The sequence below is a fragment of the Gavia stellata genome, chromosome 4, assembly GCF_030936135.1.
Source record: "Gavia stellata isolate bGavSte3 chromosome 4, bGavSte3.hap2, whole genome shotgun sequence".
NCBI classification, from domain to species: Eukaryota; Metazoa; Chordata; class Aves; order Gaviiformes; family Gaviidae; genus Gavia; species Gavia stellata.
The window spans coordinates 32,206,935-32,233,964 of record NC_082597.1 but is presented as its reverse complement, the minus strand read 5'-3'; the positions used below and the strand labels follow the sequence as shown (position 1 = coordinate 32,233,964).

Sequence of the window (27,030 nt, the reverse complement as noted above, 5' to 3'; positions counted from 1 at the left end):
AGCGGGCGCGCGGGGGGCGGGAATCACGGGGACAACGGCCGCCTGCTCCTCCCACGGCCCCTCGCGTCAGGGGCAGAAGCCCCGCCCAGCGGCGGCAGCTGCAGCAGTGGGCGTCCGCGTGCGTCGCGTCACGTGGGGCCGGGCGGCCAATGGCGCAGCGCTTCGTGTAGGAATCGCTGTCGGGGCGCGGGGGGAAGATCTGCGCGAGCGCTAGCGGCGGTTGGGCGGGAGCAGCGCGCGGGACGCTGAGGGGCAGCAGCCTCTTTGCTGGCGGCGGCGGCGGAGAGCGAGGGTTGAGGTGAGGGGTGCCGCGCGGCGGGGACTGCGCCTTCCCCCGGCGGGGAGAGGGGTGGCAGTGAAGGGCCTGGACCGCTGTGGAAGGGCTTGGGGCAGGCGGAAGGGTGCTGAGGTAGCTGGAGGGAATGCGGCCGCGGAGGGGTCGGAGAGGTTAAGGGGGCGCTGGGGCGGCTGGGTGAGGGGGGCTGGGGACGGTGTAGGAAAGGGAGGACACTGGGACTCGGTCTGGTGGATTTATTTGCCCTTTGGGCCCCTCTGGGCTCTTATTTCTCACTAGGCCCATCTGCTGTGGTCTTTCCCAAGCCTGGCCGGCTTGGAGGTGGGACAGCGTCGCTTAGTGTCGCTCTATCATCTGCCGAGGTCTGGCTCGGCCTCACTTTGTGGTACGGCTCTAGCGAGGTTCATTAGGAGGCTGGCTAGGGAGAATAATGCCAGGGGAGGCTCTGTCTCGTTTCCCTGTTCTCCAGAGCAAGATTCGGGAGCCTTCTCCTAGATTTGCTTTCCGGTCAGTGTAGCGGAGGCCAAGAAAAGTACAAGCCCCGGAGTTTGACAGACTTTTCTGTAGCTGGCTGTGGAATAGGAGATTTGCTTACTCATCGGGTTAGTTGTGATATGAGAACCAATGGGAAACTTCGGTAACTTCCTTGCTACTAATGAATCGTTTGCAAAAATAATTATATGACATCAGAATTCCACTGGGTAATGATTGCAATTCATGTAATCAGAGCAGTAGCAATGCAGTGGATTTTCTGAGTATGTGAGACTTTGTAAATATAAACAAATATCTAAGATCTTTGTCAGTTACTTTCAAAGAAGGATGGAATAAGGCATTTGCATTGCAAGATGGAAGTAGCTCCTTACTTTCTGTATGTGACAGATTTTATTCCGGGTGCATCACCCTTAAACATCACTTCATAGTGCAGCTATTCATAAACGTTGATAAACTGATTGAGGACTGATTGACTATTATCACCTCTATAATATGTTTGATAAACATTAGACAGTATACTTCTTACCCCAAGCTTAATAGTAGTTGAGATCTGTAACTACTTATCCAACAGAGTTAAAACAGTTAATCTGTGATAATAAAATCTCTAACTTTATTGCTAGATGTATCAAAATAAAATGTAGTTCTTCATAATTGTTAGGAGGGACTGTTTTGTCGCGTGAGCTTACTGTCAAGAAGTATATAGAGCTTAACGAATTCTGGAATGTGTTTTAAGTAACTACTGTGCATAGCCTGGAAAGTGAAACTTATCTGTCCCTTTTCGATTGAGAAACCAAGGGAGGACAGCCATAAGCAGAATAAATGTTTAGAAGAGACTTTATTTTGAATGGGATTGTAAAAATAGCTAGGGATGGCAGGGTGGAGGTCAGACATTTAGCGTTTTAGTTAACAGTAGTAACACTAAGATGCTGACATTTAAAATGGGTATTTTCTAAAAAGTAAATTCAATAATTGATGATAGTATCTAAATAAAAGACTTACTATGTCTTTGTGATAACCTTATAAGTTTAAAATGCTGCTTATTGGAGTTTCATTTGTATTTGATTTTTCATTTATGTTTCATTTTATTCATTATACTTGAGTTTCATTAAGTTGTTCAAAGGCAGCATTAAATTGTCTGTATTATTTAAAAAAATAGTGAAACTTAAGTACTGATTATTATTTTCTTTTTTAAATATGCTTCAGAAATCCGGATAAGACTAGGGGCAGTATAGCATAGAACTGCATTACAGAAATCCTAGTGTAAAACTGTAGAAAAAGGAAAACTTAGGTGTAATTCATTATCAAGAATAATAGAAGTTGAGAAGGTTAGGCAGAGCAGAGAACTTTAAAGGAGTGACTTGATGTTCTCAGGCTCTGATGAGCTTGGGAATTACAAGACAAGATTTGTCCTTTTTTATGAAGGACATAAACTGCTCTTTTTAGTTCTTTTCAGTGTTCAATAGTAGAAGCAGGGAGGTTAGCCTTAAAAGAATGTAGCAGGTGATTATACAAGCACGATGCGGGTGTGGGGAATTGAAGTAAAATAAAAACAATCTCATGTGCGAGATGAAGACATAAATCTGTATCTATAAAGCACACACAGGAGGAAAGCCCCAAAAGTGTGGAAGGATGTACATGTGTGTAGTTCTTAGTGCCTAAGTGGCAAAGTTTCAGGTTAGTGAACTGGTGAGAGAAAATATGTGGGAAAGGCTTGTACTAAAAATATTTCTGGTATCATGCATGAAGAATACTGAAAACTGTCTGATATTGAAGTACACTGATCAAAATACAATTTGTTTCAACTGCTGCTTCTTAACACTTGATAGATACCATGCAGGCTGCTAGCCGAATAAATGCTTAAGAGGGCATGGGTATGTTAATCTTACGAGCTTTTTGCTCTTGCCTCACAACATTCATTTTAGTCCCCTGACTTACCTATTAGAAATGGTATTTTTTTCCATTTTTGGTGCTTGGGTGTTAATTTTCTTTAGAGGGTATGGTCTTTCTATTAAAGGCTTAATTGTCTTATATACCTGATAGTCAAAGGTTCTGAACTCTGCATGACAAATGTTTGGGCCACATACCATCTAAAAGTATTCTAACTTTAATGGTACTCAAACTGTAAGGTTAGTTTATTCAGCTTTCAGGAAAACAATACTATTCATCTCTTTGAGTTGTACTTACGGTACACTCAAATCAGTGTAATCCGGTGAGGGGGACATGTTACTTCTGGCATGTTTAGGGTTGGGTGACAGCCAACATTGAATATTCACGTTTCTATACTCTGTGTTTTAACATAATATGCACAGGCCTTGGAATATAATTTGATCTCTTCTTCTGTTAGGAAGAGCTCACCCTGTTCTTCATAAAAATCATGAAAGATCCTGTGGCTATGTGGAACTGATTTGTCTCTATGACTTATTTATGCCACAGCTTTTTCTCTGAGTTCTAGCATCAGTTTGTTTCAAAATGTAACTTATTGACAAATACATTGCTGAAAAAAAATAGTTACAACTTTTAATTATTGTTAAAGCTCATTGTCTTGTATAGAAGACATTTTTTGAGTTCAGTTCAGACATTGAGAGTTTCATATGTAAACCTTTATAGGCAGTGGTATTTATGAGATGAATTCTTTGATATCAAATATATGGTAGGTGTTTTTATTTATAGTACAATCTAATACGAAAGTAAGCTAAGCCCAGCCCATTGTAAAGTAAAGGAAAATGTGCCCTACTTGCCTGAACTCTGTAACCTAAATGAGTGTTTTACTCTTTATCATGTTCGCCTTAGATCAGTTAAATAACCTTCTGAAGCTGAGCATGAGTGTCTAACAGTCTTGTCTTTCTGCACCTCACAGATCTCTAGGCCAGTTGTGTTTTCAGGCTCTTATTGTTGCACAAGCTAATCAGCGAATTAGTCTTCCAGTATTGAGTGGATTTTTGTAACCTGTGCTTAATTTAGAGCTGTTGTATTTATGGTCCTAGAACTCAAGGATTAGTTTAAAGCTAGTTCAGGTATGCCAGCATGAAATGTTTGATAAAGTGAAATGTATTGTATATTTACTTCAACAGCTCTGTGGGAGAATGTACAGTTAAGGATAGGTTTAAAAAAAAAAGTTGAACACTGAAGCGTTCTTGTGATGCATGTGAGACGTGAATTTGCAGTATTTTCATGTACGTATTCTGTGATTATGAAACTAGGGGAATGGAGTTTGACACATGTGAAACAATGTGCTTGCATGTCTGTCACTGAGTGACTCCTGAAACATACAGGTCTTCCTCTTCCAGCTTATAGTTGTACTGTTAAGTTGTTGTGGAATGTGAAATAACTTGTTCTTCAAGTATATTTGTTTTTCTTTGTAGGAACTAGAGAAATGGCCACTACACAATCTGTCTTCACATTTGCTCTCTGCATTTTAATGATAACTGAATTAATACTGGCTACAGAGAGCTATTATGATATCTTAGGAGTTCCAAAAAATGCATCTGACCGACAGATCAAGAAGGCATTTCACAAGCTGGCTATGAAATACCACCCAGACAAAAATAAGAGTCCTGGTGCAGAAGCGAAATTTAGAGAAATTGCTGAAGGTAATATATGTTAACCTTAGTCTTAATAATTTGATACATGGCTTATATCTTTGAGGAAATGTGGTAACTTAAGTATACTCTGTTTTTACTGAATAAGAGGTAAAAAGATTTTTTTCTTAATTGTACTTCTGTGCTGTCAAATGTCCAATATAAATACCTGACTTCTTTCTATGTCCTTGCACAGAGGCAGGCCTTTTACACAGTTTATACATTCCTGCTTATTAGTCTTTTTGGCTTATGCATCTTGTCCTACTGCCAAGTATTTTTTGTGACAACTTTAGCCCTAGGAGGTTAATTCTTATCTTTTGATCTGTCTAGTGAGATCCAGCTCAGGATTACTAGGGCTTCAGGGAGACCTAACAGCAACCTTCCAGTAACTATGGGGAGACTATAAAAAAAAAAAAAATGCAACAGGGTGCTTCAGTGGTTCATGGTGGGAGTGCAAGAGACAACAGGTGCAAGAGATTTAGAGTGATCTTGCAGAGTGATTCAGAGGAAAAAATTTTTCACCTTGAGGATAGGCCAGTGTTAGAACAGGTTGCTTAGAGAGGTTGTGCAGTCTCCAACCTTGGAGATTTTACAGGAATGAGTGGATAAAGCCCCGAGTAACCTAGCCTGATCTCATAACTGCTCCTACTTTGAGCAGGAGGTTAGAGTAGAGACCTTCTGAGGTCACTTCCAACCTGAATTATCCTGTGATCCTAGGAGTACACCATTCATAAGTGTTTTGTGATAAAGTATAATGGTGGAAGCAAATAATAAAGAATAGAAAAAGATTTGCTGAAAAATAAGGTGTTCCTGTTTCTGCTTTCCATAGGCTGTTATAACATCCATCTATTTGTGTAATTCTCCTAACTAAGCTAATAAGAATTTCTGGGTTTTATCTTCTTGTCTGCAGAAGAGTTCTTTTGAAAGAAAGGTAGTTATTAATATAATGAAAGGGAGGGACGGTCTTGTTAGGTACTTATTGCAGTTGTTAGCACCTGTTACGGGAGAAATTGGGAACTCTTAAGTAAGTGTTGAAGTATATAGAGTAGTTGCAAGCCTTTGACAGATAAGAAAATGGAAGCGTTTAAAATACTTAATGTTGTCAGAATGGGTATATTATCTGTCAGAGTTTCTGCCTTGGAACACCAGTAGCTGTAGTTCTGGACCAAAGCTTGCATGGAAGCCGGATTCCGTTTCGGGTATATCCAATCACAAAATCTATGTTTATTTTTGGTCTTTTGAAAAATTGAGGATTTGGACATAGGGAAAATTCATTCCCTTAATTTTATCTCCTTGATGTTTACCTTGTTGCTTAGCTGTAACTACAGTGTAGCTAGAACTTGCTGGCTGGCTGGCAAGTAGTTTTGCAGACAATGCACTGTGTTTCTGTGATAGAAATGCGGCAGACAGTTCATTCTGTTAGGTAGAGCTCCTAATTCATCCTCTCTCCTTCAGTCTTTCTGATAGCCATGTGTCATTGCTATTTTCTTTCAAATATAAGCACTAATCTTTATTGCTAGTTAAACTTATGTTGTGTTATGCAAATTTAAAATTTTGAGGATATAATCTGTCCTCATAATATAGCTATGTTTATTCTTACAAATAAATAACAATTTATTTTGAAACAGCTTATTTTGGTTTGTAGACAGTTAAACAAATGCTGAACTTGATTGGGCTTGTGTGTTGAATGAAAGTCTTGTTTGAAATTTGTCCTGTTGAGGGAGTGGGAGAAAGCTGTTCTTTGTATTTGTGTATGGTTTTCTCTTTTTTGATTTTTTTTTTTTTAAATGGGAATGTAAACAAACTTTTCAAACTTTTTTTTTTAAATGGAAATAGCATATGAAACATTATCAGATGAGAATAAGCGAAGAGAATATGATCAGTTTGGCCGTCATGGAGGACGAGGAAATAATGGAAGCCCATTCCATCAGTCATTTAATTTCAACTTTGACGATCTGTTCAAAGACTTTGACCTCTTTAGTCAAAACTCACGGTCAAAAAAGCACTTTGAAAATCACTTCCGAAGTCATCGGGAAGCTCACAATCGGCAAAGACGTTCTTTCCAAGAGTTCTCCTTTGGAGGTGGATTGTTTGATGATGTGTTTGAAAATATGGAAAAAATGTTTTCGTTTAGTGACTTTGAAAATGCACACCGACATGCGGTGCGAACTGATACCAGGTTTCATGGATCCAGCAAGCACTGTAGGACTGTCACTCAGAGACGAGGAAACATGGTTACCACGTATACAGACTGTTCTGGACAATAATGTTTCCTTTCTTTAAATCTGTTTTCTTCTTCTTTCAACATCTTCATAATCTTTCTTGGTTTTGTGCTAACATGGAAAAAATTCTTTGAACTGTTTGTTCTGAAAAACACTTAACAGCTATAAAGAAGTTGTGGATGAAACTAATCTTCAGAATAGAAACAACATGCATTTGGGAAGTAAATGTCTCAGTAACTACTTAGAATGGGAGAGAAATAATCTCATGTGACAAAAAATTTATATGTATTTCAGTTTATTAAACACTTTCCCTGAATTTGGGCTTCAACACAAGATATATATTTTTAATTTCAGAAGTGTAATATAATTTTTTTATATATGCCAATTCAGGACTGTTTGAGTTACTGGTGCATGGATTGCAGCAGAGGAGATACTCTAATTTTGAAGTGCTGCTTTTTTATTACATCTTCCCAAGTTTTCACTTGCAGTTTTACAGACTTACTGTGCAAATTAGATGATTTACACAAAATAGCAGCAGAAATATGACTTACCTAGGTCTTTTTTACTCTTGTCAAGCATTGCTAATATATTAGTAAAAAACCACTTTATGAAGTTGGAAAATAACAAGAGGGAATATGTCAGATTGTGCTTCACCTAGGAGAGGGGTGTAGGAATTACTTTTATTTCCAAATAGCCTTTCTTTGGTCTGAAAAGATTTTAGGATTTGAATAACCCTTGACTTATTTAAGGGCTATTCATGTATGTCAGTTTGTGTGCACACAAGGTCTTTTTTTCTTCCAAAATACAAATACGTCTTTAACAAGGTTTGGAAAAGCATACTGAAAACAGTCTTGTTTTATTATATTACCGTGTGTGCAATCTACTTTCCATAGCTCAGTTTATTGAACTTAAATACTCCTCTGTGCTCTTGTGAACTTAAACAAGATAAGCTTGCCTACAGATTCTGAGTGTTTCTGGAAGGGTCTAAATAAAAAATAGGTTGTGTTTAGGTTGATGGGTTTATTACCTGTCAGCAGGAATTTTTCAGCATTGTGATTTGAAAGGTAATTTCTTAGCGTAAACACAGAGTACAACTGAAAATTACAATTGTTATATTCATATAATGTCTTGTGGTGCTGGAATCTGCTAGTAAGGACAGTACTAATGGGCATCAATTTCAGCACCACGGAACTCCATAACCGGTCTAAACTATTTAAAACTAAAAAAAGGAAAAAAAAAAAAAAACCAACCCAAACCCCTGACTATTTTAACTGATGTCAATCCAAAAGTTCTGGTTTATTTCTTAACTAGTAATACAGGTTTAGTATATTAAATTGGTTCTCCTTAATAAGATTGCTGTCACTAACTTATGGCTGTCCTTTTAGAATTGTGAGATAAGAATTTACCTTTCAGATTGATTGCATGAGCAAAATGAGTATTTTAAACAGCAGTGTTCTAAATAGGCTTAGAGTTCTTAAAATCTTTCTCAAGAGATTTAACCCTTTGCTTCTCAGATGGATATTGAAAGCTGCCTATTTGCTAAGTAACTTTAACCTTCCCTTCAAGGGTACGTATTATTGCTTGTTCAGTTTTCATTCACTAAATATTTGGAATGGATTGTTGCATTATATTAAGTGCTTTTCCTTTTCCATGTTCTTCTTTATTTATTAATAGACTAATACCTCATATATGGTCTTTATAAAAAGCCAGTAATTTGTGCAACATTATCGGAATGTGCAATATTCTTATAGTAGGAAAAGTACTGGAGTGAGTGTGTTTGTGTTATTTCCACCCTTTTTCTGTGTAAGTAGAGATTTTTAGTTTCTTCTGTGTAATTAATATATGATTCAACCAAAAGTTGTAATTCATGTAGACTTCTGCATTATTTTCTTTAATATAGTCCATCAGTCCTGCGCATGAATCAAATTATCTACCTGATTCATATCATATGGACATCCAAGTGAACAAATTATTAACTTAAAGTTCTGAATTACTTTCTCTCACAAATACCAAGTTTTTTAGAGGGCATTTCTGTGTGCATTTGAGGAGAATTGTTCATACTGATAAGACTTAGGAAGGATGCGGCCTTTAGTATTAAATGTAAGAGAGTATTAGTGAATGTCCTTTAGGGATGATGACTGCTGGAACTTAGAGGTGGGAGGCAACTCTAGAAGCAGGATGCAAAGGTGAAATGTTAATGCCTTTCTTAGTCTAGTGAATATTCTCCTAATTAAAAATAAAATAAAATTTGGAAACAGCAGGATGAACAGTTCTTAAGTGTGGGAGAAGGAATATTTAAAGTTCCTACTAGAACCAAACCATTGACTTCTCCAAAGGTAGTTTTCTCCAGTTATGAACTTGAGTTCATTCCCTAATCCTGAATTAGAGGAATAAAAGCTAAAATAAGTGCTGCAAATTGTAGGAAACACAGCCACCCCCAAAATTTAAGTCTACTTTAAGTGACTGTATGAGTTTGCCATCTTTCAGGATAAGCTTTTATGTGAAAACCAAGGGTCCTTGGCTGCTTCTAGGTTAGCTTCCCCTCTTTAAGGATGCTCCAGACTTTATTCATACAAAGTGTACTTGTTTTCTTTAACTCTTTAAAGTCAAAGTATGAAACTGATAATAAAATGATAGGGTTGCTAGTTCTCTAGCTGATAGTACCTTAAAAAGACTTCTGTCTAGTCTATTTTTATCTGTTCCCATATTACTCTCTTAAGTACTTGTCATAGGAAAACCAACAAATACTTCCTATTATTCCTATGGCTTCTCAAAGTGACCTTTCTGCTTGTTTTGGTTATTGATCCAAGCTAAAATCCAAAGGAGAGCTTGTCACTAGTATCGCAGTCTCTAGTGTATTGCTATCCATATGACTGTCTATGATGGGTATGCTTTGAATAGATATTAGCTGAAGAAATTCAGGCAGGCTTTCCTCAGCCAGCAGTCTTCAGTTCCATGGCTATTGGAACACAAGCTTGCAAAACGTGTTGTGCTTCTCACTTATTCAGAGCTCTTGCACATTCTTTTCCTATTTATAGTGTTTGCTTCATGGCAGGCTCTCCAGCGGAAGTCCTGATATAACCTTATGACACCCCTGACTTCAGAAGTTTAAGTGCCATCTTTGATCTCCATATGTTGTGAAAAGACCCAGCAAAACCTATTTTTTTTGTTGTGTGAGGGTGAAAAATACAGTTCTTAATTTTGAAAGGCATTTATGCATATGTAACTCCAAATGGTTGAATTTCTAAAACTTTACAAAAAAAGTGTTTTTTTATGTTTGTTTTTTCCCGTTATACTTTTGAAACACAGTATCTAGTGGAGATTAAAGTACTGTAAACTTACTTAGGGTGCCATTACATTAAACATGTGAAAATTGTTTGTGTGTGAAGTCTTTTTTCTTCTGTTCTTCAAGGTGTAGATGGAAGCTGGATTCAAATAGGTTGTGTGGCACTTGTGTTTTATGGAACTTTTGGGCCTCTACATTTTCCCTGAGTGGGATGATGGGGTTGGCAGGCAGAAGGGAGTAGGGTTGAAAGAAATTGACTTGATTTTACCTGGTCTGTGTTTCTTAGAGATGTTGGGAGTGGGTTGGAATTTAGGCACTATGCCTGTAAACCAAGCAGACACAAAAGCCAGTGCAAAAGGGCCTTTTTCTGAGAGGCAGATAGCCTCTGCCTTGAGAACCCTTGGGTCTCTGCCTGTGCTCTGGCCACCTGCTGAGATACAGGAGAACAGTATGACCAATGCTAATTGGCTGGATTGCCCCTGAAAGCACAGATTCTGAATCCAAGCTTAGGATGCGGTCGTGCTGATTTGAAAGTTGACTGCAAGACCGTGCTTGAAAGTTCTTGTTTTCTGGGCTTAATCCTTAGAAGGTGGAGGGTATAAAAGTTTCAGGATTTGGTATGTCTCATTGGGCCATTTCTCATTAGAACAGTCTTCCCTGGAACCTAAGCAAATCTGCCATCTTAACAATGCAAAACCAAATTTTGAGGACTGAATATGTTGGAGACGATGGAAGATGTGTCTTACATTTTTATGCTGAGGGGGGTGGGGTTTTTTAATTATTTGTAGATGGAAAACTCCTATCAGGAGTGTCTGTTGGACTTGAAAGAAAAGTCTTGTGTAGAGTACCTTGACTAGGCTGCCTGTGGAGCTGACTTCAGAATAAAATGCTGTTCAGAGGATCATTTGGCTCTGGTGGCTGACTGGTTGAGCCTGACTGGTCTGTCCTGGGGCAGTGATTCATACAGCCCTGCTGCTGTCTTCTGTAGTGTGGGCACCTGTTTCTTTAGGGACTGGACAGAGACCAGCTTTGTGGAGGCCACTTAGCAGTTGTGGTATCAATTGACTGTCAGTCACTCCTAGCATAAGTCTGAATCAATTCTAGGTTAAGGCTGTAACTCATCTTTGATTCCAGTTTGTTCAAAAAACAAAACAAAAAACTGCTTTGAAGTGATGTACTCCAAAGCCTAAGCACAGTGGAAAACAACATTGTATATGGGGCATGTTACTTATTAATCAGTGGTGTTTGATTCAACAGCATTTATCTTGGGAACTACGGTAACACTGAAATGAATGTGACTGCTTGTGTCGTTCCTACTGTGGTTGCAGTTGCACGAAAAGGTGCTGTGGAGGAGCTCGGGTCACTACCTGAGTTCTGCCAAGACAGTGTTCTACCAAGACTGAGACACTAAATGGAGATGGTGGACCATCTTTTCCAAGCAGTTCTTCTGGGACAGTCCACCAAGGAATGAATGTACAGCTGGTATCAACATATATGTATTCACTGGGTTTTTTATTTATTTATTTTGATTTGTGTTTCAGGTCTGTTGGGAGTCTGAGTTGTGTGTTTCTCTAGGCTGGCAAAGACCGACACGCTTCTCAAAGGTACCCATGAGGAGAAAGGGAGGTGCCTGACCCATCTTTGCTCAGCCTGACACCCATTCCCCAGCCATAGGCAGCTAGGAAGGGGTGCTGACAGCGATCTTCATCAGTGGTGCTGGTATCTGGCCACTGTGGGAGTGCAAGCCTGACCTCAGAGCTGCCTATGCCAGTGGAGATGCATGGGGTGTTCCCATCGTATGGGTCTGGTGCTTAGGCTTTGCAAATACTGCCCCAGGCTCTTCTGACTTGCAGATGCAAGTGAGACTAAGCTGAGGAATGTTTAGGGAAATGGATCACCTTCTTGTGTTTTGTGGGGTTTTTTGGGGCTGTGTGTGGGGTGTGGTGTTTTGGTTGGTTTTTTTTTTTTTTAACTGCATGGAGTACTTTGACAAGGAAACCAGAGTGGAGAGAGTGGAATGAGGAAACCAGTAAACCAGTGCTGTCTGAGTTAAGGTAGAGAGGACCTCTGTCGATAGCTCATTTCATGAGCATGTTGTTTGTGGGGCTGTAATGTCCCTAGTCCTAAGCTGAAGAATTGTGTCTAGCATGCATCTGGAAGCCAGAAGCACAAGCAGAGACAGTTACAGGCTGGATGTAGAGGAACTGGAGGAAATAATGTTTGCAATGATTGCTCTGGTGTTATGGTTAACCCAGCTCCTTATGCCTCGCAGCACCCTTCACGGCATGAGAGTGGCAACCTCTACCCTGGGACTTCTCCAGGAAGCAGTCAGGATGAAAGTAAGTGTTTCTGTTTTATTTGCTAGTCAGGATCTAGATGAAGTATTCATGTGGCCCTCTTTTCTCCAGGTATGGCTGCCTGACTAGGGAGTAGGTGGTGGTGGTGAATTGGCCTGGCTCCAGAGAAAGACCAGGAATTGTGGAAGATCCAGGTGACATAAGCACTGGTGGTGTAGCTTGTCTTCCAAAAGGGATCTCCTGCAATGCAAAATGGAGCATGTTTTCTAGTAATATGAACTGTGGGGCAGACAGTGTATGGAGATGTGAGTCCTGGAGTGACCTCAGGGATGTTACAGGATATAGATGAGGTGCAGGATGGTGTCCTCAGCTGAATCTGGGGTGTGGAGGGTAGGGTATTGTTTCAGAGTCCAGAATATCTGCTATTCAGGGTGGATGAGCTCAACCTGCTCCAGAAGTGCAGAATATTGAGTAGTCCACATCAGCTGAACCTGGCGCTACACCTGTGTTGCTGTCTTCAGAAACTGTAGTTCCCAGTTTCACATCGAATCTTCCTGTTAGGTACCACTTGTTACTAGAATTTTATCTAGACATGAGAAAGAGAGAGAATACATTTTAGGTGGTTAGTTGATGATATTGCCGTCATCTATTCTTCATCTACTACGGGCATGGAAGTGAATATGCTAAATGGGAAATAGGAAAGATGAAGTGAGCCTTGTCTGAGAGGTCCCACTTGACTTTAATCCATTTCACTTTAGCACCTGGCACTTGCAAGATTTTTAGCCTTGAATATGCAGGATTTTGTGTAGCGATCTAATGAAAAGTTGTGTATTATGCCCACAGGGCAGAAATAACATAGGTTTCTCTTCTGCTGTGCAACAATAGGCACTTTAGAGAACTCAATTAAATTATAAAGCGGAGCTGAAATGCCTGTCCTGGGGCAGTGTTCGCCAGACTCCACCTGGCTGAAGTAGGGGAATCCATTGAAATGCCATGATCATAATGCTGAGCATGCAGAGCTCCAGCTGAGGAAGAAGATACTCTCTCCTCTGCCCAAATTCCTTAAGGAATCCAAGCAATGACTTTGATTCAGTCTTTCTGCTTTAATTGTAAACTGGTGACATGAAAGTTGTTTTAAAATAATACGTGTCTTTGGCCTGTCAGGCAGCTAACTCATGCTTGGGTTGATGGTTCTGCTACCTCTTGGTAGCTCAGACTTAGAGATAGGTCGGGTGGCAGGGCAGAGGGAGTTCTGGGTGTGTTGCTGGGATCAGTGTGCTGATGTTATCACTTGTGTACAAATAAATTAAATAATTATCTAATTACCTGTGCGGATGGAGCATATATGCAGCTTGCTTCTGCTAGGAGCTGAATGCAGAGCTCCTGACTTGTTGATAGAAATGTTATTAAAATCAAGAAACACACATTTTTTCCCCCTCTTATGTGCATACTCCTCCCCCCTTTTTATTTTTCTCCTTTTGCTGTCTTGGGCTCTACTCTACTCCAGCCCTTCTACTTTTCCCATTTGGCAATGGCGGTAGTTATTATGTTTCTACTTGCTTTGCAAGTCCCTATCAATCTATTTTAGTCTGTGCATATGAAACATATTTTGCAAAACAATTATATTTTGTGAAATGGTACAAACCATTTCAGTGCAACCTAATTTCCTCCTGTCTGTCTTTCCCCATATCCTGTTGAGTTAGCCAAGTAAACAGCATGGGGTTTTGTACTGATTTTCTGCCTTTACTCTGTCTGTGGGAGGACAAATGATACCCAATCTTGCATAAAGCTAGACAGGTGCTGACAGATGATATCTTACATAAAATCTGCTGCTATAAATTTAACCTACAAATGTTCTTGAAAAAAAAAATTGACCTAGCAGAATGAATTTATGTCTGATCAGCACTTTGCATGATAACCTTGAAGTTTAAAAACAAAAACGAATGCCCGACCCTCCTGCTCCCAAACCAAAATGAAAAAACCTACCTTGGTGAGTGTGTAGACTAACTTGAGCAGTGTAGCTGTTTTCTCTTACAAGATTCCTTCTGTGTTGAGGGAAACAAAACTTTTAACACAAGATAAATAAACAGAATTCTGTAAGAGATACGGTAAGGAAGTGTCTGGAGCACTTAGACCTCCACAGTTAGCTTTATGCTAACTTATGCTTTATGCTTTATGCACCTAACAAAAGCAACATATGGCACTTCATGAAGTTATCCCCTTGTCAGCTAAGTTTTGTTAACTGTTTCTAAGGGCTGTCTTATGTCTGCCCAGTTCCAAGGTATTTGGATCAACTTACATGTCCTTCACTGGCTAGGAGAATGCAAGTAGTTACCGTGAGTTATTGCTGCTTAGACACACAGTAACTTATTAGATGCTCATAATTCAGTCATGTATTTGAGCCCCGACCTGTGTTACCTGTGGTTACATAAATAATCTGAGATAGAGCCATGAAGAGAGGCCAGGTTTCTTGGCTCCTGATGTTGTACCTTTATCATGAGGTTATGCTGGCTCTACTCAATCAGGTCCTGCCTGAATCGGAGTCAAATTAACATGCCGCATCAGGTAATGTTTTTTTGGCTGTGTTACAAAGCATGTCCTGTGTATGCAGTGCTTCTATCGAAACATCTTTCTTCTGTTGTGATGATGGTGGATCAGGAACTACCCCTGTTTTATGTTGACAGTAATATATTTTTTTCATAGATGGATCTTAGTGGAGAAGACATAGTTGGTTATTTTCACATCTGTGGATTTACCTGTAATTCAATCAGTCTGTGTAATAAAAAGGATGTGGGTGGGAAAAACTGCAAATGCAACAAGACTGTAGATTTTAAAAAAAGGGCAGATCCTGCCATAAAGAGTGGGTGAGCGTGGAGGATAGGCAATTTGTCACGAAGCATCACAGCTGCCGAATAAGTGGTCTCAATGTGCCAAGGAGAGTGCATTTGAAAGAAGGAGTATGACTACATTATTGCATTTACATGCTGCAGGAATCATGTGGATACGCATTATTTATGCTTGTATGTACCATTTTCAGTAGGTGGCTGACTGTCACTTGACACTGACTTAAGTACTATAAAATAACAGCTGTCACACCTCATGAGAACCATGGTCTACTCTAACGATATCATAAATCTGTTTACTTGCTATCCATGAAGCCTAAGGACCACAGAAACACTACATTGTACAGCAGTACTTCCCTATGAAATAAACAAGCCATCCTTTAGTGCATTTTTGTATGCCATACAGTACTTTTCAAAGCAAATAAATGCACAAATTACATTCAGAAAATGTTAGTCACCTAGCACATTCTAGAAATACAAGCTTGTTTCCTCTGATCATGCTTGAAGGTTTTACTCCATTTTAAATCTCAAAACAAAAAGCAAACATGAACCCAAAATGGTGATTAGGAGATTATTCTGCCTCAGAAAGGTTTTCTTCCAAAATCCATTGACATGCTGGTCTTTATGTAGAGATTACGTTTCTTCTTGCTGGAACTGTTATAAAGAACTGTTGTAAGAGGGGGAAAAAAAAAGCCTCCAAAATCTTGTTGCATTAAAAATGTGAAAGAACAGCTATAAGAGTGATATCTTCACAGTTATTTCTTGTATAAGTCAATTAGCAATATCAGTGAATATCACAGAATCACTAAGGCTGGAAAAGACCTGTAAGATCATCGAGTCCAACCATCAACTGACACCACTATGCCCATTAAACCATGTCCCGCAATGCCTCGTTCACACGTTCCTTGAACACCTCCAGTGAGGGTGACTCCACCACTTCCCTGGGCAGCTTATTCCAGTGTTTCACCACTCTCTCAGTAAAGAAATTTTTCCTAATATCCAGCCTGAACCTCCCCTGGCGCAACGAGGCCATTTTCTCTTGTCCTGTCATATTGTCCTGTCATACTGTCAACATTGTAACTTCCTGTGAATATAGTGGTGTCCTAGGGAACAAACCCTGTCATATTTGCTCAGCTAATCTGTAGAGCTCTATGAAGCAAAAGTGGACATAAACCAATATTAAAATCTTGAAAGAGTAAAGAACAAGATTTGTCGTTTGAGGCACATAAAACTGTGGAAAAATTATTTGAGGTAGGTATTTTCCCTGTACGTGGTTCTCAAGTATATCTTTTATAATAAACTGAAACTAATAACATCAGTGATGCTGTCAGATTTATCTTGTATTTATTACGTGGCAAGTAATTCTGATGCCTCACTTCTTATGAGTGTTTTTGAGAAACTTTTGAGAAGCCTGGATGACTGAACAATGAAGTGGCAAACGGAATTCAAAGTAGATGAATGTAAAGTGATGTTCATGAGGTAAAATGAAAAATAATGGGCCTAGATTTGATTATTACTGTTAACAAGACCTTGTAGTTGTAGGGAACAAGTCCAGGAAAACATCAGCTCTGTGCTTAGGAGCAATAAGCAAAGCAAACCAGATTTTAGGAAGGAGTAGACAACAAAGAGAACATAGTTATGCGACCATGTAAATCCGTGGTTTACCTACCACTTGACTACTGTGGTCAGTTCTGGTCCCCTTATCTTTAAGATGCTACATTAGAAATTGAAGCAATTTGGAAAATGGCAGTAAGGATAATTAGATGGAAGGACTTCCATATGAGGATTGACTGAGCAGATTAGCATTCTTCAGACTTGAGAAGAGGTGGCTTCGGGGGGATATGCAGAGGCCTACAGAATCATCAGTGGTAATGAGATAGTGGGTAGGCATTGACTGTTCACTGTCTTTTGGGCTACAAGGAGCAGTCTGTTCCAGGAAAATAAAGAAAATAAGCAGCTCTTCATGCAAGAGATAGTAGATGTATAGAACTTGCAAAAAAACAGAGTGGTGACAAGACTATGAGACAGATTCAAGGTGAAACTGGGCAAATCTTGGAAGAGATTTCTGCTGGGGTTTAATAAAGAGATAAATAACTTCAAACTCAGGAGTTCACTGAGCAGGAAATATTTGGAGCTGGGGGGAGCAGAAGGGAAAAACACCAAATGTGCTTACCCTGTGCTAACCTTCCTAGGTGTTCACTGATTAGAATGGTTGGAGACAGAGAACTGTACTTGAAGGACCCTTGGGTTGAGCTAGTGCAGCCATTCTGATGTTCTAAGACTCTTAAAATCCCATACTATATTTAAGTTTGTTAATAATTCTGTTGCTTTTTGTGATCACCTTCCAGCTTGCTAGTATGTCTTCTCCTAGCAAGCACAGTCTTGCAAGTGCCTTCCTGCTCAGCTCAATGTGATATTCTCTGTGCAGATACAGTTCTAACAGTAATTTCTTACAGCCTTATCATATGAATTCAGGTTTCAGTTCTGTCTTCTGTCACTCCTAATTCTCCTTCAGTACTGTAGTTTTTCAGGGCAAATCCTGACTGCATACTTGATGTTATTTTTCATTAGAAGAAAGAACTTTAGTCTTGTTCTCTTTTTCACCTATATTGGTAATTTCCTATGACCTAGACTACTATGCCTGCTCTTCTGAGAGCTAGATTATAAAATCAATGGCTAACTGTAAGTTATAGAATTTGAATTACACAGATGAGAAATAAAGAGAGAAATAAGGATTTAGATCAGGATAAAAGAAAGGCAGATATATTTAAAGGAACAGCATAAGAAATTGAGTCTTACTTGCATTCCTCATCTTTCCTTAGTTTGCTATGAAAGTGTATGTGCAGGAGTGTAGAAAATCCAGAACAGAGACTAGTTATGTATCACATGCCAATTTGACACCCAGTCCTGGCTCGTGGGCTGTCATTGAGAAGGTTTGATCAATGGACTATTACTTACCTAAAATTACTTCAGCTAATTTGCAGAGGCCAGCAGTTAAGATTAACTGCAGCTTCCTCAGTTAGTTAATGTATTAGTAAGTGTGCTGGTTTTGGCTGGGATACAGTTCATTTTCTTCATAGTAGCTAGTATGGGGCTATGTTTTGGGTTTGTGCTGAAAAGTGTTGATAATACAGGGATGTTTTAGTTACTGCTGAGCAGGGCTTACACAGGGTCAAGGCCTTTTCTGCTTCTCACCCCACCCCACCAGCGAGCAGGCTGGGGGTGCACAAGAAGTTGGGAGGGGACACAGCCGGGACAGCTGACCCCAACTGACCAAAGCGATATTCCACACCATATGAAGTCATGCTCAGAGTATAAAGCTGCGGGGTTTTGGAGTTACGGCGTTTTGTCTTCCCAAGTAACTGTTACCCATGATGGAGCCCTGCTTTCCTGGAGATGGCTGAACACCTGCCCGTTAATGGGAGATAATGATTAATTCCTTATTTTGCTTTGCTTGCGTGCATGGCTTTTGCTTTACCTATTAAACTGTCTTTATCTCACCCACAAGTTTTCTTTTAGTCTTCTGATTCTCTCCCCTATCCCACTGGGGGGGAGTGAGTGAGCGACTGTGTGGTGCTTAGTTGCTGGCTGGGGTTAAACCATGACAGTAAGATATTTTCAGAAGTCTTTATCATATGTATCTCTTAGAATTACATACATATTGCATTCTCTCTGAAAAGCCCAATATATGGATAAAAACGCTTCTCAGAAGATACCCTGGTTTCAGATCATCTTTTGTGAATGAGCTTCTCTTCTACTTGTTTAGTTTTATAAAGCCTGAGGATTGTTCAGGGACATCTGAGATTGTCTCCTCTTTTTCACTTGCTCTTATACAAACTGATACACACACATGCATACACTCACGGAGTACCTTGTGCTGCTGCGTGGCTGCTGTCAGCCCTTCTAGTTACTGTGCAACACTGTGCTCTTTGAGTCTATACATGTGATGCAGGACTGTAAGCACAGATAGAGCCATGCATAGCTGTGCAGTCAGAACAAAGGGTGCCCTGTCCTCCTTGCTGTCCAGAATTAGTGTTTGTTTTGAGAGAGCAGCAGAGCAATGGTGAACTAAGTTCCCGGAGACACAGATATGTCCTAACCTGGGAATGCTGGAATAGGGGTGGAGAATTCCCAGCTGCCAGTGCAATAATGCCTTGTCAGGAAGGATTTCTGATAACAGATTTTTTTTTCCCCTCAAGTTTCAGTTATTTATCACAAGCTGCAATTGTAAGAAATTAATCCTCTAGGCATAGGAGGGAAGTCAATGTTCACCAACCCTGTAGCTAGTGATATACTGGAAGGGCTTAGAATATTTTTACTCAGCACAGTGACCACAGTACAGACCTGGAAGACAGACAGCAAACTTTGCTTTAGATATGCAGCCAGCTCCAAGGGAGGGATTCTTTGGAAGTTCATTCAGGGTTGCTGTTGCCTGCCTTTTACCGTCTTTTTAAGATATTCAACCTCAAAGTCATCATCTAGACTAGGGGAGGGAAAAAATCAACAATGGCTTCTAGAGGGGTTCCCTAGCAGGGCTTTAGAGGTTTGCTGGAAAGAGTGATGGTCACCAGTCTCTGCATGCTGAGGGTAGGTATGTAAACTCTTCAATTCTACTTATCCTTGAGGCTGGAGCTATTTACAAGAATAAGCAAGAGAGATGACTGAGAAACAAAACTAGGCAAGGATCCAGTGATTAATGGTGACTGCTAGTTCTTCTGGTTACTCAGAACAAGACTGGTACAATTTATGAAAAGCCCTGCAAGGTTGGTCATAGAACTGTAAGTAACTGTGGGAGTCCAGAAACTCTTCAATCAGAGGGAAGAAATGGGTGACAGCTGCCTTGACTTGTTTTAGTTTAACAGACAGAGGAAGCTTTCCGTGAAAAGACTTCTATGATCTAATTTTTCTTTCATTGGACAAAGGGTACATGAATAATTCCATGTACTGGAGGATTTAAATACAATGAATGACTTGTATGAGAGTTTGGGCAGTTCAGGGCCTTTTCTCAAAGGCATTGTAAATTGGCCAGAGTTACTTCTGTGTAAAGTATGGTGAAGAACTCTCAGGTCATTGCAGGCTGATGGGGCCAGAAGATTTGTAAGGCACAGGGAGCAAGGTTGGGAACTGATAAATCAGCTGAATATCATAGTCAGCCTCTGTCTCATCAACAGGAGTGTATACATCTATGAACACTAATTCTCTGGAAATGTAGGTAGGTGATTACAAGTATCTCCTTACACTAAGGTTTTAGGAGAATGCATCTGTTAACGAAGATGAAAAATGGAGGTGAGGGTGGCAGTAAATGTGATGAGGAGGGGCTAGAGCCTAACATCATGTCCCCACTGAATACAAGCTGTTCAGGAAGGAGTCTGCATTCTACCTGTACTTGCTGATAGCTCTCAGATTAACTAATAGTTAAACCACCTCCTTGACACCATACTTTTCTCCTTGAATGGCAAGGAAAGTAATTTTCTCTCCTTTCTGATGGTCTTTTAATGAAAAAAGAAACATACTTCTTAGGCAGTACAGGTTCTGTGGGGTCCATGTAAATAGCAGTAGGGGCAGGAGCCCCTGTCCAGGGGCAGGTTTGCTCCAGTAGCGCTGTTGCTGGACTTACTTCCAGAACTATTCCTGAGCAGAGACTGCTCTCAGGTGCCCTCATCTGGCTGTTAAAGGTGTGCAGATGTCCTTCAGCATCTACTGTCTTCCTGAAAGAGCCAGCAAAACCAGCCAGTTCCAGCCTGAATGCTTTCCGTGACAATGGAGCCTCAGGGTGGGAGGTGTTGTACGTGGGTGTACAGCTGGCCAGGAAGAGATACGGAAAAGTCCCAGAGACTTGGAGAGAATTTTTTCAAAAGGCCATGTCTTTTCGAACAACTGGATTATCTATTATAAAGAAATCTGTGTGAAATAAAAAGGAAGATTGTTTAATTCTTAGTTTTATTATAAACTAATGCTTTTCCTGAGGGAGGTAGATTTCCTTTTATAAAAATTAATAGATTTCCTTAGCACTTCAACAATGAAAGGAGAATTATCCTCAGTACTTCCAGATTTGCACTCCGGCCTAATGAGAGATTAAAACTAGATTCTTAGCATATTTTTATACATAACTTCATGTGCTTCTACTAGCTTGCCAATCCTGTTCGGTTTAGAAGGATCATCGGAATGAATCAAGTTGTTTGCTAAGGCTGTGACCTAGGAACTGATCCAAAACAAGGAGGTGGTCCAAACACTCCTGAACTTTCTGGCAAGACTAATTTCAAAACTTTCTGGAATCAAGGGTATGACCTGGCAGCCGATGGGAATAGCAACTGAGCATTCAGCAGCAAACTCTTCAAACATCTCAGGCACAGCTTTACTGCCAAATCTTTTTATCAACTTCAGAGCTATACCTTCAAAATACAAGCGACCATACATGGATTTAAAATGCTGAAAGGTAACATTGAAAAAATCGATTTCTTCCCAATCCCATACTGCAACTTCACGCACATGCAGAACATACAGTGCATCAGCACAGGCTTCAGCAGCATCCTCAGAATATAAAGACTTCCAGTCTGAACTGTGCCAGTGCTGCCTTGAGGGTAGTCTAAGGAGATGGGTTAGAAATGGAGTTGCATTGTTTTTCTGCTCCTGGTTGCTGGACATCAGCCAGACCTTGGCACAGTTGAAAGCAATTACGGAAAACAACAAAAAACAAAAAGCAGGTCAATGTAATATTGCTGAGAGCCTGGCACAGGCCATTTATTGTTTGAATTAACCTTTCACACCATTTTTTGATAAAGGTGCTGTTGCCCTACTCAGACAGCATCATTTTTTCTCTTCTCTGTGAGGAGAATCTGGGACCAAATGTTTGCTGAGGCCATGCCAAAAACAAAGAGAAGGGAAAACAAGAATGTATTCCTGGCGGGCAAGGTAAGAGTCAAGCTGGGGCATCCTGTCTCTGAAAGACTTAAAGCATAAGCCGCTACAATGAGATATAAACCTGGCATGCCTTTGGGTACTGATAGCCAGCTCTGTCTGCGTTTTGTTCTTTCCTGTCCGTGGCATCTAAAATCAACATGGCATAAGAAAGGCAATGAAGCAGGAGCTTAACTAATTAGTCAGTCTCTGTTGGTGAAACCACGTTAGTTTGTCTAACCCCACATACGCCGTAGTGGAGTTCTGCTGCTGCCATGTCTGAAAAATGTGAACTGCCAGAAAAATGTGAACTGCCAGAAGTGCTCTTCTCTTACATTAGCAAAGAGGAGGTTATTGATGTAGCTGTATTAAACTGGAGGAGGAATGGGAGAGGGAGGCGAGTGAGATTCTGGTTTCTTGTCTCCAGACACAGTTATATTGGCAGAAGAATATCAGCTTCCAAAGTGAAAGTTGAAAACGGAAGGAGGCTAAGAATTAAAGCACACAGCATTTGCTGTTGAGATTTTTATGATAAAAAATACCACATTTAGTTACAGGTGGAAGGGGCATTTTTAGGTCTCCTATATGGTCTTTCTATGTTGTTATCCAGTTACTAGTTGTACAATTTAAAATCAGGACATAATGTATTTCATGTTTTGCAAAAAGTCTGAAAATCTGAAACTCCAGGAAAGCCGCACTTTTAACGTTTCACCACTGGATGGAGACAGCACTCTAAAACTCGTGAGTTATTACTAATGGGACTGTAATGAAATCCCTTGCGATAAAGAGATTGAATATATTAGTAGACATTGCAGCAACAAACAGTAGAACACCAGCTAGATTTATGGCAGAAAATGTGTTGAAGGAACATCCTTTAGATTTGTGCTTGACCTATTTTTATGGTGAGAAAAGAAGAGATTTAGTTTAAAAAAATTAATTCCACTTCTCTCTATGTACACAGAAAGCTGCAGTGACACAGACTGGCAAGAAACAAGGGAAGATAAAGTGAAGCTTTCTAGGATCCTTTTTATCTTTTCCCAGGTCACGGTATATTTTTCCTGACAGGAAGGTCCTTCAGGTTTGTGGGTCTGGCCTTGAGGGCTCAGTGCTTCTGGTAGCTGCTGAGGTTGCTGCAGCAATGGTTGCGGCAGATGTCTTGTCTGCAGTGGAGATGCTTCCCTTGCTCAAGGACAGCAGGAAGGAAGTCACTGGGTGGGAAGCAGCAGCAGAAGCAATTTACACCAGCCTGCAGGTTGGTAGGAAGATCTTCAGAGATCACTGCAGGTTGGGCAGGAAGACCTTCAGAGATCACTCCAGTTCAGGGGCGAGAGTACAGGTGGGGAGAGCCTGCCCTATTGGGGTACGTTTCTCTCCTCACATGCTTTAAGGCATTTTCGCACATTTTCTTCCCTCTTTGCGTGTGTGTTCATTTGTGTGCATGAGAGAGAGGGAAGGAGGGAACGTCTACGGCGGTTTTTAGCCCAGTCCCTTATATAATCACACCGTGCTTCTCTGTTGCCAGCAATGAATTTTGGATTTGTTGGATGAATTAAAGATGAATTAAATGAATTCAAAGATAATTATGTTCTTATAAATTTTGTGGAAATAGCTAGCCAGATAGATTGGAGAGTCTTGAAGTGCCCTGACTAAAGGAAAGGCTGAAGCATGAGCTCATATATTGGAGAAGCCACTCTGGAGAGAGCTCTTATAAGTGCCCCTTCCCTGCAAGAAGCTTTAATCAGAGTTTGCAATCAACCACAAGATAAAAAATGATAGGCTACCAGACTTCATCAGTTCAATAAGAACTAGAACTTTTTCTTAAGAGCAACAAACAGAAAAGTTGACGTACTCCATTGCCATCTCTCCTCTGCCTCCAGGTCACAGAGTCTGCACAGAGTTTAAAAGCTGAGAATTTTCACAAATAAAAGCAGCAACAAAGAAAATAATATTCACTGAGGCTGATTTTTCATGTATCTGCTTGTTCTATTCAGGAGATACAGTTTCAGACAGCTCTGACATTGCATGGTGGTTAGTGGAGTGAAGCTCTCTGGGGAAAGGGCATGGGGAAGGGAGGTTGAACATAAGAGTGTGTGACAGCTGCTGATGTATGCCTGTCACTTTTTTCCCCAAATACAATATCTGTTGGATCAATTATATGCTGATTTACACGAAAATGTCTTCATTTTCTCTGATATCAAGGTTTCAAGTGTAATTCCTTTGCCTGCAGCCAAGTTTGATATCAATCTTCAAGGCTAGATCCTTAAAGGTATTTAGGTGTCCTATTCCTGGTGAAATTCTCTGCCTAACTTCACCATCCATGATTCCTAGGGGGAAGTCTGGTGCTGAGATAAGAAAGCTGATCAGGTTGATGAGCAGCATCCTAAACTACTACAGAGGAAGGCACAGACAGTGTTTAGGCATGAGGGGGAGCTGACCTTCTGCAGGTAGGATTTGTTTGCAGTGACAGACAGATGTTTGCAAGCATGTGCCTTGTTATTTACTTATTCGATTACTCAGCTATTGGATATGTGCCCACCTCATCTGTTATTCATCTGGCATGCAGTTGTTTGCAGAAAGAGGTGAATACAGAAAGTCTCGAAAACTGGCTTTCCCTCATTATGTTGTGGGAGCACTGTGACTTGCAGAAGGCTTAGATTAAAGGGAACCAGACTCAGTTTTCCTGCCTACCATCCTTTTTTCTGTTTTTGAGGAAAGCCCTGATGTGGGAGCTGGTCAGGGAGGGAATATGCTGTTATATGGCCAGTCAGTGCGAAATTATGGACTGTGGCTTTGGTCAGGGGTAATAGACTTTGTTTCAGAGGAGAAGCCCTCTGAGAAAAGAAATATGTCAAAAGCCAAACTCTGCTCAAGGTGCTTGACATGGGAGCAGGAAGATTTATTGGATGGAATTAAGAGGCTAGATTTAGACATGAGAAATGGAAGGAGAGGCAGGCCAGGAACATCAGGAGTACGTGCTTATAGTGATGATGAGCGTAGATGTGCTGTAGCTGCATTAGAAAAACTGTGCAGGATTGGTAGAGGTAATAGCAAAGCCAGGGCACTGAGCAGTGAACAGCAGCACAGGCTCAGCCCTTGGTGATGGTGAGACATGACCTGCAAAATAGCATAGGAGCATGTGGGTTATCAGCCATGACAATTAGCATGGATTTGAATGTTTGACACGTCTTCTTTTCCTAATCCCTCCTTCCTGTTCCCATATTACCTCTGTGGTTGTTTTATGGGTATGTGTCAATTGACCAACCAATCTCAGTGCCCTCAAGCACTCTGCTTCATGCAGCAAGTTGCAGCTCCACAGGGACCATGGAGGGTGCTACAGAGTGGTCAAACGTGCTGGTTTTGCTATGCAGGCTTTGACTTGACTGTGGGACAATGTCCTGGCATCTCTCTGAGTGTGCACTCACCATTGCTCCCCAAGTGCCAAAGGCAGAGCTGAATGTTCTCTCAGTTCTCTGTTGTTGGAGGTCCCTTCATGCCAGGCAAGCATCACAAAACTGACAACTGGCTTTGCAACTGCTTAGCCAGAGCCAAGTAATACTCTGGGCTAAACAATCTGTTTGGAGGAGACAGGTATGGTTTCTTTGCTGATCTATCCCTGTACTGTAGCACTGGTACAAATGCCACATACAGGCTTATGAAAGTTTCCCTCCTCATAAAGAAGATCAGAGGCCATGTCTACAAAACTGTGGTAACTTGCCATTGACTGGTCTTTCTTCTGATGTAGAAATGGTACCAAATGCTTGACAAGAAGGAGGAATTTGTCACTAGCATCATAATCTCCTAACCCATAATGTGGGATTTCAAATCAATCATATCTGGTTCCCCCTCAGCTTCTGCTTCCTCCAGCCTGGCCCGGATCCATCAATTGTCAAAAGCTTCCCAGTCTCACCAAATGACCACTCCACATGATTAATCACTCAGGCCATAGCCATAAAGAGATCTGCCAGACCCATGGTTGTCCCATACCTCCAAACAGTCTCAACCAGGCAGCATACCAGACTGATGAAGCAGCTTGCTACGGTAAACAGGAAAATCTCTGATTTTAGTGCTGGGGGAAAAATAAAAAAGAACAATACATTTTCACATGGAAAGCTACCCGCAGGTTTTCTTAGAGCCCAGGATGCATTCACACATATGGACAGGTAGAATATCATGAGTTTGCAAACAATACTGTAGCATATGGATATCTGCCAGAGCAGTCATACCAATTACCTTTTCTGTTCATATCCTCTGTTGGACCTAGCTACTTAAGCCCAGTTTTTCTCTCAGTAGTGTAAAGGGAGAGAGGGAGACCCAGTAATATCTGATAACTTACTGCTTAAATCATTCCCAAACAGTAGGGTAGGTCCTACTGGTGACATCCAGGGATTTTATCTTACTTAAAGGCCCTCCTGCTTTGCCTTGCACTGGATCTTCAGGTAATTTATTAAGCAGTGTTACCACTTCAAAAGTTTTCTGTATGATGAATGATGAAAACACAGGCTTCGCTGTGCCTAGTGGCCTGTGTGACATGGTAACAGCAGGGCAAGGTTCTTGAGAACCTCCATCATGCAGCAGTAGTGAATCTGGATGCCCAGAGTAAGGTACCTATGTGAATATACCTGACAATCCAGTTTTACTACAGAAGGGGTGAATGTATGGTTTTGTTTCAGTTTGAATCAGGAATATAGTTTTGATGCACTTGTCAAACTTACTCTCCTGACTGATTTTAGAGCCATCCCAAAGCTTAAGTAACAAATTTTGGGTTGACCATGAACTTCCAAAGTGACATAGTCATTGTCCCTTGAATTGTCCCTAGGTACTGGAGAGTCTCAAACTACCAAAATATTTTTCCTAAACCCACTTTTTCTCTGACTTGGAAGCTTTGCAAGAAAATAACATTCAATTTTATTGGAATTTTGCGTGAAAAGTTTATCTTAAAAAAAGCTGATATCAAATTATGAACACAGCTACATTCTGGAAATTTTTTGTAAGGAAGCAAGTTGAAGGGTTGAAGGCATATAACCCAAAGCAGCAGGTGGGATTTTATTTTTTTTTCCCCTAGGGTGATCACTTGCCTCCCTTAAAATAAAGGATTTAAAATTAAAACAGAGATAAATCTT

The 27,030-nt window shown here is 40.6% G+C and overlaps 1 protein-coding gene across 1 annotated transcript; it reads left to right on the top strand.

Annotated features, from left to right (window-relative positions):
- The first annotated feature begins 251 nt into the window (after positions 1 to 251).
- DNAJB9 (DnaJ heat shock protein family (Hsp40) member B9) lies at positions 252 to 7,268 on the top strand. The gene is made up of 3 exons (XM_059816515.1): positions 252 to 298; positions 4,150 to 4,377; positions 6,202 to 7,268. The coding sequence occupies exons 2-3, from the start codon at positions 4,161 to 4,163 to the stop codon at positions 6,630 to 6,632; spliced, it is 648 nt and encodes a 215-aa protein (XP_059672498.1). The 5' UTR covers positions 252 to 298; positions 4,150 to 4,160; the 3' UTR covers positions 6,633 to 7,268.
- The last annotated feature ends 19,762 nt before the right edge of the window (positions 7,269 to 27,030 follow it).